The 15,356-nt window shown below is 33.4% G+C and overlaps 1 protein-coding gene across 1 annotated transcript; it reads left to right on the top strand.

Moving 5' to 3' along the window:
- Nucleotides 1-7,152: 7,152 nt before the first annotated feature.
- On the top strand, nt 7,153-13,544 carry LOC130978091 (uncharacterized). Its single transcript, XM_057902233.1, has 3 exons — nt 7,153-7,189; nt 11,924-12,187; nt 12,886-13,544. Exons 1-3 carry the CDS (start codon nt 7,153-7,155, stop codon nt 13,317-13,319), a joined length of 735 nt encoding a protein of 244 aa, XP_057758216.1. The 3' UTR covers nt 13,320-13,544.
- The last annotated feature ends 1,812 nt before the right edge of the window (nt 13,545-15,356 follow it).

The following is a 15,356-nucleotide window of genomic DNA, read 5'->3' as shown; positions in this document are numbered from 1 at the left end:
TCTGACCTTGATGCATATTCCTGCTGTGGTTTCTATTTCCTTCAATAAAGTTAGAACTAAACTCAAAGCGAGAGGGGTGAGAATTCATAATAGCTATCAGAAATAAGGGGGAAAAAGAGAAAACAAATAAACAAGTAAAAGAAAAATATATTTTTTTTGAAAAATATTTACAATAACCAATAATAAGGCACACGTTTTCAACTCTCCGACAACGGCGCCATTTTGACGTTAATATTTTTGCTAGTAAAGAATTATTAAAAATATTCGCGTTGTAGATACAGCTTCTAAACTAACAGAAATCCCATCGTGCAAATGTTTTGGTTGTCACAAGTAACAAACCCCTTTAAAAATTGTTAACTGAGTATTTAAACCTCGGGTCATCTTCTCAAGGAATTGCAGGGAGGTATGTTCTTATTATTGGTTATGAAAAAGTGTGTTTGGGGTTTTGGATTAAGGTAAAAGGTTAGTTGGGCAATGGGCACAGGTATATTTTCAAAGCAATAAAAGTAAATGAATGACTGTAAAATAAACTCTTGGAAAGGTGTAAGAACTGGAAGTCCTATCCTGGTTATCCTTATCAATTATGAAGAGAATTGGATTCTTCTCCCACTTTGTTAACCTCTAACTATGAAGGTAAGTTAAGTGGATGAATTAATTCGAATCCTCAAGTCCTAGTCTTTCCTTGGGAAAGACTAGAGTTATTGGAATATGAATTAATGAAATGAAGAAATCCAATTTTCAATCAATACTGAGTTTGATAAATCTAGAGTCACCAATTATTTAACCAAAGCCAAAAGGAAAACTATCTACTCGAATGAAAATAATTTGGATAAGTACCAACAACATAAATTAAAGAAAGCAATCATAGATCTGAAATACCTCAAATAACATTAATTAAGAAAATCAATCCAAAGTATTTTAAAATAAAAGGGAAGCTTAAAACAAAGAAACATTAAACCTGGATCGAGAGTTACTCCTAAAAACAAGAGAAGTCCTAAATCCTAAATCCTAAATCCTAAAGAGACAGGAGAGAACCTCTCTCAAAACTAGATCTAAATTATTGAAAATAACAGAAAATTCGGAGACTCCCTCTATGGATGCATTCCTCCACTTCATAACCTCTGGTCTACGACTTCTGGACTTGGATTTGGGCCAAAAAAGGCTTCAGAATCTGCTATGAGCATTTTTTGCAATTTCTGGTGCATGGCCTCTGTCACGCGTCCGCGTGGGTCACGCGGTCGCGTCATTCAGAGTCCTCCTTGTCACGCGGTCGCGTCGGTCACGCGTCCGCGTCGTATGTGATTTGCTTAAGTCGCACGGTCGCGTCAGTCATGCGGCCGCGTCGTTGCCTCTTCGCTTCTGGCACGCGATCGCGTCGTCCATGCGATCACGTGGATGCCAGTTCCTTCAGAAACTCCATTTTGCGCTTTCCTTCCATTTTTGCATGTTTCCTTTTCCATTCTTTAAGTCATTCCTCCCTTAAAAGATCTGAAACTACTCAACACACTAATCACGGCATCGAATGGAATTAAAGGTGATTAAAATAATTAATTTAAAAGCATAGGAAACATGTTTTTCACATACATCACATAATAAGGAAGGAGAAGTAAAATCATACAATTAATATGAATAAGTAGGTGAAGGATTGAATAAATCACTCAGATTAAGCATAAAATATATCATAAAATATGGGTTTATCAGCTACCTATGTGTTGAGTAAGTAGACTTATTTGCTAAGACATAAGCTTGTTCTGAGCCAGAATAGCATTAAGAACTTCTACTTCCATGACATCCTTCTTCTGAGGAGCCTCAGAGTTCACAGGATTCCTGTTAGATGAGTATAAATATTGGTTGCTAGCAACTAATTCAATAAGCTCAATAGTCTCCTCCGGTGTCTTCTTCTTGTGCAATGAACCTCCTGCAGAATTGTCTAAGCACATCTTGGATATTTCACCAAAGCCTTCATAAAAGATATCTAGTTGAGTTCATTTGGAGAACATGTCCATAGGGCATTGCCTAGTCAGTAGCTTGTATCTCTCCCAAGCTTCATACAGAGTTTCACCATCCTTCTGTCTGAAGGTCTGAACCTCCACCCTAAGCTTAGTCCGCTTGTTTGGTGGGAAAAATTTACTAAGAAACTCAGTAACCACCTTGTTCCAAGTGTCCAAGCTCTCCTTGGGTTGGGAATCTAGCCATAGCTTTGCTCCATCCCTCAGAGCAAACGGGAAGAGCATGAGTTTGTACACCTCTGGGTTCACTCCATTTGTCTTCACAGTATCACAAATCTGTAGAAAATTATAAATAAATTGATTTGGGTCTTCATGGGGAAGACCATGATACTTGCAGTTTTGTTGCACCAGGGTGACTAGTTGTGGCTTCAACTCAAAGTTTTTCACAGCTATAGGAGGCACCACAATGCTTTTTCCATACAGATCTGCTGTAGGAGTGGAGAAAGAGCCAAGTACTCTCCTTTGTTGTTCATTCCCATTCGGATTTGCCACATTGGCATTATCAGCATTGTTAGGATCCATAGTGAATTCTGCAGCCTTGTAAAGTCTTGCCTGTTGTAAACGTCGCCTGAAAGTCCTTTCAGATTCAAGATCAAAGTCTAAGAGATGTTCCTTGTCTCTGTTTCTGCGCATAAACAAACAGAAGACAAAAAAAGATGGAACTCTCTACGTCAGAGTGTAGAGAATTCCCAGTGAGGTAACCTGAATAAAGAGATAAAAATAATGAATAAAACAAACAAACACTAAAATTTAAAAATTATTAGGCAAATTAAATAAGAAAAATTAAAATAAGACTAACTAGGGAACACCAAACTTAATTTCAGAAATTAAAAAAATATTAATATTAAATTATTTTTTTATTTTTCTTTTTATTTTTTTTGAAATTAAAGTCAAAATTAGAATAAAACTAATAAAATATAAAAAGATAAAAATTAATGGGAAGAAACAAAACGAAATAAAAGAAAATAAAAATTAAAAATTAAAAAAAGAACAATAAATCACGAAGGAACAAAAGTTTTAAAAAAATAAAAAAAATAAAAAGAAGTAAATGGGGTGTACGGGACGGGGGAATGGAAAACGGAAAAAAATAAAGGAAAAATAAAGGAAAAGAAAAACTTGGGAAAAAATTAATAATACCAAAATAAAACTAATTAAAAGAAAAATTATCTAATCTAAGCAATCAAACAATGAGTAGTTGTCAATCACAATCAATCCCCGGCAACGGCGCCAAAAACTTGATGCGGTGATTATATAACCCACAAACTAACCGGCAAGTGCATCGGGTCGTACCAAGTAATACCTTACGTGAGTAAGAGTCGATCCCACGAGGATTGATGGATCAAGCAACAATGATTGATTGATTGGCTTAGTTAGACAAGTGGAAAAGGGTTTTGAGATATTTAAAAGGTTTAAATTTGAAAATATCAGAAGGCAGGTACGCAAGTAAGTAAGTTGAAAATAAAATATTGGAGAGACAGTTAGTACTTCAGAGTTATCTATTTTTCCGAATTAACTTTTCTTACTAACTATTTTAATCATGTAGGATTTAATTTATGGCAAACTATATGTGACTAGACCCTAATTCCTTAGACCTTTCTAGTCTCCTCTAAAATTTATTAACTGCCAATTCCTTGGTCAATTAATTCCAATTAGAAGCTGCATGATCAAATTCCAGTTTATATGCCACAAAAACTCTAATTACCCAAAAATAAAAAGATTATATGTCACGTATCCCGTTAAATCTAGATAATTAAAATTTAGGAGAATATGTTTTCAAGCTGTTGTTCAAGTAAAGAGCTTTTCCAAGTTTTACAAGAACTCAAATAGAAAGAGAGTCATACTTCCGTTCCACCCAAATTCATAAGACTTAGCGAAAACAATTCTTAAATTATAAATCCATACGTGAATTAAAATAGAAAAAGCAATAAAATCAATCCATACAAATAGACGGAGCTCCTATCCTTAACAATGGAGGTTTAGTTGCTCATAACTCAGAGAAAAATAGGATTCTCCTTAAATGTACAGAGTTCCAATCTGATGGCATCATAAGTTAACTAATGTAATCCCTCTTTATAACTATTCCTAATAAATTTAAAATCTAATTATTTAAAATTTAAAAATAATATCTTTTCCTAAAGATAAGATTTGAATTTTATTCAGAATAATCAGTAGGCCATTAGTTGATGGGTAGGAACCACATGTTGTGTCCATTCTGCAGCTTCTAATCTGTGTTTTCTGGGCTGAAAACTGAGTTAAAACAGCCCAGAAATCGCCCCCAGCATTTTTCTACATTTGCTGCACGTGGCGTATGTCATGCGTACGTGTTAGTCATGCGTACGCGTTGATGGTCTTTTTCACGAGTCACGGGGACGCGTCGGTCAAGCGCACGCGTCGCTGTGAAATTCTTCAAATCATGCGTCCGCGTCAGTCACGCGCACGCGTCGCTCCTCGCTGCCATCTTCTTTTGTTCTTGTGCTACAGAAACTCCATCAAATCCAGCCGAATATTACCTAAAATAAACAAAATTGCAAAAGACTCAAAGTAACATCCATATTGGCTAAAAGATAGTTAATTCTTTATTAAACTCAATAAATTAGATACAAATTCACTAGGAAAAGATAGGAAAGATGCTCATGCATCAGCCGTCAGCGGCCACGCATTCGTCTCGAAATTCTTTACAAAACCCAGTACATAACAAGGTGTGAAAACCACATTCCTAGCTTCTCTTCTCTCTTCTATAATTTGAAAATTTGGTAACTTTGGGTGTTGAGATTCTTGGTTAATTTGATATTTTATGATCAAATTGACTTGAAAAATTAGCGAACTTTTATTTGATTAAGGCACATGCAAGGTAAGAACCCTATCCCTCTTGTGAAATTGTTGAGATTTTGAGTTTAGGGATTAATTGTAGTAATATATGTGGTTTAGATAGAATATTGTATATTTGGAGTACATTGATGATGTGTGAGGCTTGATTGTTGGACCTTGGTAGCTGACATTAGGTTCAGAAAGGTCTTGGGGCGGTGTACTCTTGAGAAACGTTGACCTTGAGGTGCTTTTGGGTTTTACGAGGAATCGGCCATGTGATATGATGTGAACTCCTAGGTTAGATGCCCCTAGGATTAATCTTGAATGGTATGATTGATTGGTATTACATGTGTAGTTGATGATATTGATGTTGGATAAGGATTATGGAATTGTGCATTGTTGTTGTGTTGTTTGATATTGGTATTTGATAATGATTTATATGGTTATGAGTTTATTGGATGAAATATTGCTTTTCTCAGCTGCTGCTGTGCAAGTTACTACTAAAGGGCTGGAGCACGGAGATTGCGAGAACATTAGGACTATTAGGCTAAGAAGGAGAAGTCGCAAAAAACCTAAAACCATTAAGGTCAAGCTTAGTTTAAACTTAGAACCAAACCGAATTGTCCGAGTAGGGCATTGCCGCTAGAGCTTGCAGAGTTTAGTGAGGCTGTTGGTCAGCGTTGGACGAAGGATTGATATTTTTGGGGATAAGCGAATCAGAGTGCGGTAGCAGAAGTGCCCTGAGTGGAACAACATTGGGACTACTACACGTTGAGATAAGAAGGACTGGAGAATTAACTTATGACTGAGGAATAGAGGGTGAAAATGTGAGGCTTAGGCTATAACAGATTGACTCAGAATAAGGGATTGAGGAATTGTGTAGTAATTGAGACGGCTAAAAAAAAGAATTGAGATTGATTTCATTTAGAGAGAATCCTTGAAGGGTAAAGAAGTTTGTATTCGTTCAGAAAGTTAGACGAAGCTAAGAGTAAAACAAACGAGTATAGCTTAGGCTTGAATTCAGTTAAGTTTATGATCTTGTACCTAAGAATGGGAATGTGATTTAGTGTTTGAATTTTGTTGAAGAATGGTAGAAATTGGATGTGAGATTGATTTGGTGTTGAGAGAGCGTATATGAAGATTTGAAAGTGAATTTTCGAGGGCAAATATTTCTGTTAGGGGGTAGAATGTAAAACTCGAGATATTAGTAAATAATTAGTTAATAATTATTTATTAATAAAAAATTAGAAAACAAAATTTTATGGTTTAATGAGGCAGAGTTAATTAAAATAAGAATGTTGACACCAATTTTAAAGAATTTGACTCAAAATTGGGCCAAAAGGGCCAAACAAACCGGATCCACTTTGGTTCAAAAGCCCAACCCAACTACATATTAATGAAGGGAATCAGCCCTTCTTCCCCAAATTAAAATGGGATTCATGCTGAAACCATGAGAAGGGAATGAAAGCCATAGACAAACCCTTGTTTGATTTTCAAATTCACATAACTTTTGATCTAGAACTCCGATTGACGAGCCGTCAGTGGCTACGCGTTTGTCTCGGAATTCTCTACAAATCCCGGTATATAACAAGGTGAGAAAACTATATTCCTAGCTTCTATCTTCTCTTCTATAATTTGAAAATTTGGTAGTTTTGGGTGTTGAGATTCTTGGTTAATTTGATGTTTTAGGATCAAATAAATTGACTTGAGGAATTAGCGAAATTTTATTTGATTAAGGCACATGCAAGGTAAGAACCCTAGCCCTCTTGTAGAATTGTTGAGATTTTGAGTTTATGGATTAATTGCAGTAAGATATATGGTTTAGATATAATATTGTTGATTTGGAGTACATTGATGATGTGGGAGGCTTGATTGTTAGACCTTGGTGGCTGACATTCGGTTCAAAGAGACCTTAGGACGGTGGACTCTTGAGAAATGTTGACCTTGAGGTGCCTTTGGGTTTTACGAGAAATCGGCTAAGGTACGGTTTAAGTTTCATTTAAGTACCGTGTGATATGATGTGAATTCCTAGGTTAGATACCCCTAGGATTAAGCTTGAATGGTATGATAGATTGGTATTACATGTGTATTAGATGATATTGATATTGGATAAGGATTGTGGAATTGTGCATTGTTGTTGTGTTGTTTGAAATTTGGTATTTGACAGTGATTTATGTGGTTATGAGTTTATTTGATGAAATATTGGGTCGAAAAGAGGTAAGAACCGTAAGTGATGATTGATGATTGGTGATTAGATGGTGATTAATTGAGGAAGTGTGAAAATGTTGCGAGTATGCCGGAGATGGATACATGAGTTAATGAATGAATGCGGTAAATGAGTCATGACGGAAACGATGGATATGAGTATGCTGGTATTTTCTCTCTGGTTGTAATAATGATAGAGTATATATACCCTCTAACGGTGACAGGGCACATAATTCCTCTAATGGTGACAAGGCACGTATTCTCTCTAATTATATTAATGCGTAACAAAGAGACGATATCCAGGTTAGCTACCGGGTATGTCGGGTTTTGGCAATTAATCGACACGTGAACTCACGGCCAATAGGATAGGCATGCATCATATACATACTGTCTGATTTGCTTGCTTGTGCATTGATTGGGTTTGCTTAAGTGATTATAATATGCTATTTGTTATATCTCATATCTGTATTACTTATAATATACCTATGTTTGCCATTGTATGCTTGTTTGTCTGTGGGGCTCTATTAGTGTTTGGAGGATTATGAAGGAAGAAAAATAGTTGAGGATTCGGCTCTTGGTTTATTTGGTCGAAAGGTAGTGAAAGTAAGGAAGGGAATTGGGTTAGAATAGAATCCCCTATAAAAGTTACCAAGTTCTGGATTAGGGAGAACCTAGGATGGATATAGCAAGATAAGAAGTTTTAGGATGCTTAGTGAATTATATTATAGAACTTTGTATTTATTTGGCACTTTTACTGTACTGGAAACCCATGGGTCGGGGGTTCTTATTCCGTATATATATTTTATTTTTCAGATACAGGTACAGGTACTCAGTAGTGAGCTGTGGTTTATTTGAAAGATGGCGAAGACCTTTGAATTCTCTGGTTTATATTTTGCCTAGATTCTCTCCGCTTTTGTTTCAAAAAATCTTATGCTATGTATTTAATCTTTTGAAAACTTGCCTATAGAGGCCCTTATGTATATTTTGGGAGAGATAGACCTAATGTTGTCAAACTGCTTTTATTCTATACCCTAGCCAGCCTAAACTTCGCGAGTCGCGACTAATGGCTATTTTCTTATGTTATATATTTACATTTTGTCTTTATCTTATTCTTCCCTACAGTTTTATCTTTATATTGCTTTCAATCCATGCTTCATTTTCTTTATTGTCAACACGTGAGTATCCGTCTTCGTAATTTTATTTTACTCCTTTTCAAGCTTCTCGTTTAATATTTCCTTTCAATATATATACAATTATGTATTAAAGATCCACTTTGAGAGTCGTACCACCTTAGTATCGAAGACTTATGACTCGAGTATAAAGATTTATTTAATTACTCTATCTCTTGGTATTGCATTAGAGTCCTCCGTTTCTTTAGCTGCAACGGCTGCAGACGCATTAACATTTCGATATTTGGCCCTCGTGGCTGGCAAATTTGTCTAAGAGTAATGGTTGCCCCATTAGCGGGGATGCTTCTCCAGGCCTTATAATTGAAAATCCTAAGATAAACGTCGCTAGTTGGATTCTTTAATTCTCCAAGCAGACGTTGGAAGTCTTCTTTTGTGGCGCCTACGCCAGCCTCTTTACCTTCCAAAACGAGAAGCTGCGTATTGAGGCGAGTCTCCTCCCCCCTTCCTTTTTCTACTTTTCCTCTCTCCTTTTGCTTGTGCTTCTACCCGGGCTTTTCATTTTTATAGATTTATATATAGAAGACCCGAGGAAATTTTTATAAGATTCATTGCTCGATTTTGCATGCTCTGCTCCCAAAATGCGGATCGAGGGCAGATCCGGGTTGGTCCGGAAAGTCATGGGAGAGGCGGGCTAAGTAAAAGAAAAGAATTTTATATTCTAAATGGAGCTATGCCGACTTACGTACGTCTCGTTGACCAAACGATCAGGTATACCACGCCACGTATAATCCCCTCTTTCTATAGAGGAGAGAGAAAGAAAAGAAAAGCAGCTAAGAGCTAGATTTTAGATTCCAGATGCGACTGCTGTTACAAGACAAAAGATCGGAAAAAAGAAAATACATATTTAGAGGAAAGAGGTATTCGTGTCGTGGATAGTTTAACCGATGAGCCCTTTCCACCCTTTGCAGAAGCAGGAAATTGATCTTTTGAATTGAAATGTACTTCTCATTCGATCCATAGCAAATAACGTTTTTTTTTTTCCGAGACTTTAGAAAATGAGAGAACACCTTAGAAATTACCAATAGATCGAATAAACTTCCCTAGCTAAACAACCAACGGCCTATGCTGATACAAGCAGAGCAGACCGAACAAGCAACGGATCGAAGTTATTAGGATTTTACATCACATACGTGTAATAATATTCATAAATCATGGTAATATATATATATATATATATATATATATATATATATATATATATATATATATTAGTTACATAATTTATATATATTAATTGTGTAACTAATAATTTTTTATTTTTAAAATATATTTATTTTATTTAAATAATTCTAGATATTTCACTATTTATATATACGTATCATATTCATTGTAGGTAAATATATTTAAATTATATATATTAATTATTTTTTTATTATAATTATTTTTTTATAATGAATAGTTTTTTTATTTTTAGAATATATTTATTTCTTGATTATAACTGTTTATAAATATATATAATATTATTTTTAAACGTACAATTATTCAAGAATTTTTGTTCCTTATTATTAATATTAGTGTAAGTGTAATATTCACAAATTAATTATGGGAATTTTCATTAATTATGGTAATCTTCATAAACCATTATTAAAAACATAACTTTGTATGGATATAGTGGTATAATAGGAATAATAAAATTATGGATAGTATTATGATTATGTAAAAAAATGTTTAAGCTATTCTAGTTCTTAGACATATATAGATTAGAGTCATTCTCATAACGACACTCAATTGAAACAATATCATCAGTTTGAACATTTAAAATATGTGCAAATGCAAACTATCTTCTTGTTAAATAAGCTCCATCATCTGCTATTCATGTAATGCGACAAGGTATAAAATAGCTACACCGAGAAACTAAAATTGATATTTATTTCCATCAATAGCATTGCATTATATTGATGCACCAGCAGTGACGGATTCAAAAAATTTTAACAGTGGGGCAAAATATATATAACATAATAATAATTTGAGTTTAGCTAATACGTGTCCTAAAGATACATGACAAGCTTAATATTAGTGAAAAGTTTTAAATTTTTCATTTAATAACTACAAAATAAATACTTTAACTTAATTTTTTGTATTTCTAATAAAAATATTCTCAATTTATAATCTTAATATATACCTTTAGGACACAAAATAAATAAACTCTAATAATTTTTATAATAAAAATATTATATTACATAAAAATCAGCTATAAAATTGTTCATTAACCATTATGTGTTTGTACATAAATATATTCAATGTTTAATTTATTTTCAATATATATTTTATATTTCAATATATATTCTATATGGGTAGTTACTTTTTATGTACATATAACATAATTATTGTTTCGGGAGTGACCTGAAACCGAATGATTGGGCTCAGATAGAAGGCCCAAACGATGTAGGATGGTGGTCTTCGACTTGTTCACGCCTGGGAGCCGCCGTCCGACTTGTACGAATGCGTTTGAATAGGTGGGGTGGTACTTGCAAGACACTCCGATGTCTAAGTCAGCAAGGGAATATGCAGGTTTAAATGTATTGGAAGTTAGGTTTACCTGAAGGTATCAGTGTATTTATAGGGAAAGAACCAATAACCACCGCTGAAATAGTTCCACTTCTGATGGTGGATAACCGTCCCTTTATTTTAGGGTTGTTGGGATCTTTCTTCTAGAAGTGAGTGAGAGATTTAAGGAGGTAGTTATTCACTTGAATAAGTGCTGACTGCTTGTTTGAACCTAATTAAAAGGAAAAAAGTACAGGGGTCTAATTAAAAATTTTGCGAAACTATAGGGACCAACAGAGTAATTAAATATTAAAAAAATTGAGTAATCCTTTTTTTAACAATACAATCGAAATGTCTCTTTTATATATATATATATATATATATATATATATATATATATATATATATATATCACTAAACAATTATTTAGAAATTCACTTCTCATACAATCAAAAGTCAATTCTCAGTGATATTCATAGTTGGAAATATTCTTTCAATTAATATAGTTGCTACAGGAAAAATTAAAACTAATTTTAAAAAAAGATAAATAATATTTTTTGAGTTCATTTTTAAGAAAGAACACTAATCTTATTTAAATTGAGAATTGATCATTCTAATAAACATCTAATATAAAATTTTTAAACTGACTATTAAGTACCAAAAATTAAGTAAAAAATTATTATGGGGTCAAATTTAATAATTTAATGAGAACAAATAAATATTATCATTATATACTACTCAAAATATTTTCAAATTATAGTGGGGGTACTTGCCCCACTATAATGTATATAGATCCGTACCTATGCACTAGAAGACCGATAGTTTCTGAAAAAAAAATTACAATATATTAGGTTTAATTACTCTACAGGTCCCTATAGTTTCACCAAATTTTCAATTAGGTCCCTATACTTTTTTTCTTTTCAATTGAGTCCTTAGATGTTAATTTTTTTTCAATTTAGTTCCTACCGTGACAAAACCGTTTAAAATAACAGAATATTCTATTCAAAAATCGAATATTCTCCTAATTAAGTTATAATAGCTAATTAAACCCACTTCTATTTTTTTAAAATACCAAAAACACCCTTGCCATTTTATCCAAAAACAAAGAACCCTAGTCAGTGCTTGTTCTCTGTGAAGTCATTGCGTTTCTCCTCCGATCCATTCGTTGGTGTCGTCCTCCATCTGCGGCGGTGGCATCGTTGTCGTCGTCCTTAGCGGCGTGAGCGTCCATCGTCGTCATCGTCCGTCGTCCTTGGTCTGCGTTGCACTGCTCTGCGCTGGTCGTGCGTCTGCTCTACTCTGCTTCCTACTGGTGGTGTGTCGCTTCCGTCGCGTTCCCTCGCCGTGGATTGCTACGCCGCTACTCGCGTCGCCACACCTCGCCGCACCTCGCCTTGCTACCTGAAGTCGATCTGCCAAAATCCCATATTTTTTTCCAATTAACAATTTCTTCGTTTTCATGGCAGATCCTTCCCATCTTAAACCCAGGTTAGATTCTAACTATTGTCATCCTAGACAATGGAGCTGGATTAGCTTTAAATGCCCCCTTTTATTTTGTTATGAGCTTTAATTACCCTTTAATTAATTAAAAATCGTTCCTTTTATGTTCCTTGGGGGCTAGAAAATATTTTGTGATCTGATCCACTTGCAGTTGGATAGGCTCACGTGGTTTTTGTTCATGGTTCTGTTCATTGAACTCTAATTAGCAGAGTTGTTAGTAATCCTTAGTGACTCTGAAAAAAAGGGTTCCCCCGCGAGGGGGGAGGGGATGTTTAATGTTGTTATATTTTGTTAATGTTGAAATGTAAGTGGAAACCAAATAAAGCAAAAGAATGTGCCTTCTTTTTGTTTGATTTTGTTGGTTGCTTTTGCTTTACTTTCAAGCTTGCTTGGACCAATTGGTGTTTAAGGCTATTCCTCACTTTTTAAGTGGTGCTGTATTGATTTAAACATGCACCAAGAAGTTCAGACTTAAAAGATATTCAAATTTATATGATATTTGCTAGACTCCATCAAGGGAAACTATTAGTTTTCCATGGTGCTCTTTTTACTTTGGTGTGTTCTTGATGTGAATGAAAATTTGCAGCTCTTATAAGTTAAGACACAGATTCATATAAAATTGATGTCCTTGTTCATAAATGGTGAAAATAAAATCAAAATCCTATAGTCAAAGATGGTTGGTGCAGTTCATAATGACAGACCAAGGTTTATCTCAGCAGGAAGAATTATATTCAATGAGCAGGAAGAATTATCTCAGCAGCACATTAATGGCAATAACTTTACTGATAGACCAAGGTTTTCCAATTCTAGCTTTCGGGAGGATCCATCTTCAGGAAGCACTTTGAACACTTCAGCGAATCCTTGGGATAGGCCAATTGGGAGTGCCAACAAGCTTGTTAGCAGTGGTCAAGAGGGGCTTACTTATAATGACAACTCAGGACATGGATTCTTAACTGACATCTTTGCTGAGAATGCAATCGTGGATGATACTAATTTGCACCCTTTGGAGTTCTTAGCTTCTCTGTTCCCTGGTTTTGCTGCAGAAAGCCTTGTGATAGTGACATTGGTTTCAATTCAGACATTGCTTCAAGTCTGCTCTTTTAGAACCAGTTGTTATTAATGTTATTGTTGATCCTTATGCCGGTTCAGAGAGTGGGAGGCTGCAACACAAGAATTGATTTCCAGATTTTATGTATTATACTGAAACTATGCTTTCTATGGTTTTCATTTTCAGATTTCAAATTACATAACATTGTGGTTTTCTATCGTATTCCATGATATGATAAAGACATAAACTATATTTCATGAATCTACACAAATATAAAATGTTACATGATCATAATAAATACTTGAATGATGGAAATTGAATTTTATATATACTTTTTACTACTATTTCTGTTTCATTTTATTCATTACTTTTTTTTGTATGTTCTTAAGATAAGGTATTTTGAAAGTCACAAAAATAAAAAGAAATTATTTTTGGTACAATTTGTATATAAATAAGTAAAAGAATGATAATGACAAAATAAAAGGAATTATAGGAATATCTTTCATGTCGTAGAATCATTGAATAAGGATTATAGGAATATCTTTCATTGAATATTTATAGTTTTATCGAATTTTCAATTAGGTCCTTATACTTTTTTTCTTTTCAATTAGGTCTCTAAGGGTATACAGGTAATTTCACAATTTACTAACATTTTTTTACGTTTAACGTTAACAAGGACTAAATTGAAAAAAAATGATGTATAGGGACCTAATTGAAAAGAAAAAAAAAGTATAGGGACCTAATTGAAAATTTGGTGAAACTATAGGGACCTGCAGAGTAATTAAATCAATATATTATCAAATTATTTTTATTACGAAAAACTTAAAAAAAAAATTAATACAGTGGCAATCTTTGAATTATATCTCCAAACTTGACATAATTCTAACAAAAGTGAACCTAAATTGAGAAAACTCAATTTCATTATATGCTTCATTTCGAAAATTTTTTGTTAGACATAAAAAGCATAGAAAGGATGAAATTTAAACTTGGCCTATAAAACTCATTGAAAACAATTGCTTGATAGACGAAAAGAATAAACTTAAATAAGAACAATTATTAAATTATCAAAAAAATAATAATATAATGACTACATAAAAAAATATCATAAAAATTTATAATTTGTACCTTAAAAAAATCATCATAAAAAATTATAACTTATAGAAAAATAATTATTTATAAAATATTATTTAATGTGAAATAACTTAATTTACAATTATAATATTTTTATAAATAAATTAAAAAGTAATAATTTTACGTATGCTTGTACTACGCATGTTTGCCATTTTTAGAAACCTTTGTTACTAAACCATCATGATATTCATGTCCAAAGTCCCAATGCAAATTTAAAGGCTTTTCTAATACAAACCTCTCTTGTTAGTTGTCACCCATACAGGAAGAAAAAATTTAAGTCTTCAAGATGAGAATAATAAACAAAGAAGTAAAGAATAATCTGACTCTAAATATTGTTGTGTTGTGCTTATTATTTCTTATCAAAGATATACATTATACTTTTTTAAGATGTGAAAGCAAGAGTGACTCAAATTTTGTTATTTTTGGTCGGCATAAACTCTTATATCCAATCTGCATTATTTAGTAATTATGTATCTTGACATTAGTGCATGTCTTTACAAGATAAAATTTATAATTTTATATAACTGTCTATGAAAATCTTGCTAAAAGTCTCCCAATCCCTTTCTTTATTGGTCGAATACAACATGAGCTATATATTAAATCTGTTTTTGACTATAGAATCTTTTTTTATGATGAAAAGCTTATGTTTTCTTGCAGGGAAACACAAAATTGTATTTTGTTCTTGTTCTATTTTTGAATGAATAGTCCCAAGAAAAACAGAAGTTGCTGAGGTTGAAATTATGACAATTGTGAGGTGAGAATCATACAAATATGGGACTAAGTGTATGAAAACAGAGAAACAATTGTGTGTATGAATAAAATTAGAAGTACCTGCTCATCCATCAACACCATTTCAATGGAGCTAATGGATTTGGAAATCTCGGTAAAAACCAAAATCTGATTACTCTGACATGAATCTTCCAACATTCTTTTGGCGATGCAATCATCTCCAACAAATCATATCGCCTAACCATTTTT

The sequence above is a fragment of the Arachis stenosperma genome, chromosome 1, assembly GCF_014773155.1.
Source record: "Arachis stenosperma cultivar V10309 chromosome 1, arast.V10309.gnm1.PFL2, whole genome shotgun sequence".
In the NCBI taxonomy this organism is placed as follows: domain Eukaryota; kingdom Viridiplantae; phylum Streptophyta; class Magnoliopsida; order Fabales; family Fabaceae; genus Arachis; species Arachis stenosperma.
The sequence above is the reverse complement of the archived record's forward strand: the minus strand, read 5'-3'. Positions and strand labels throughout refer to the sequence as shown.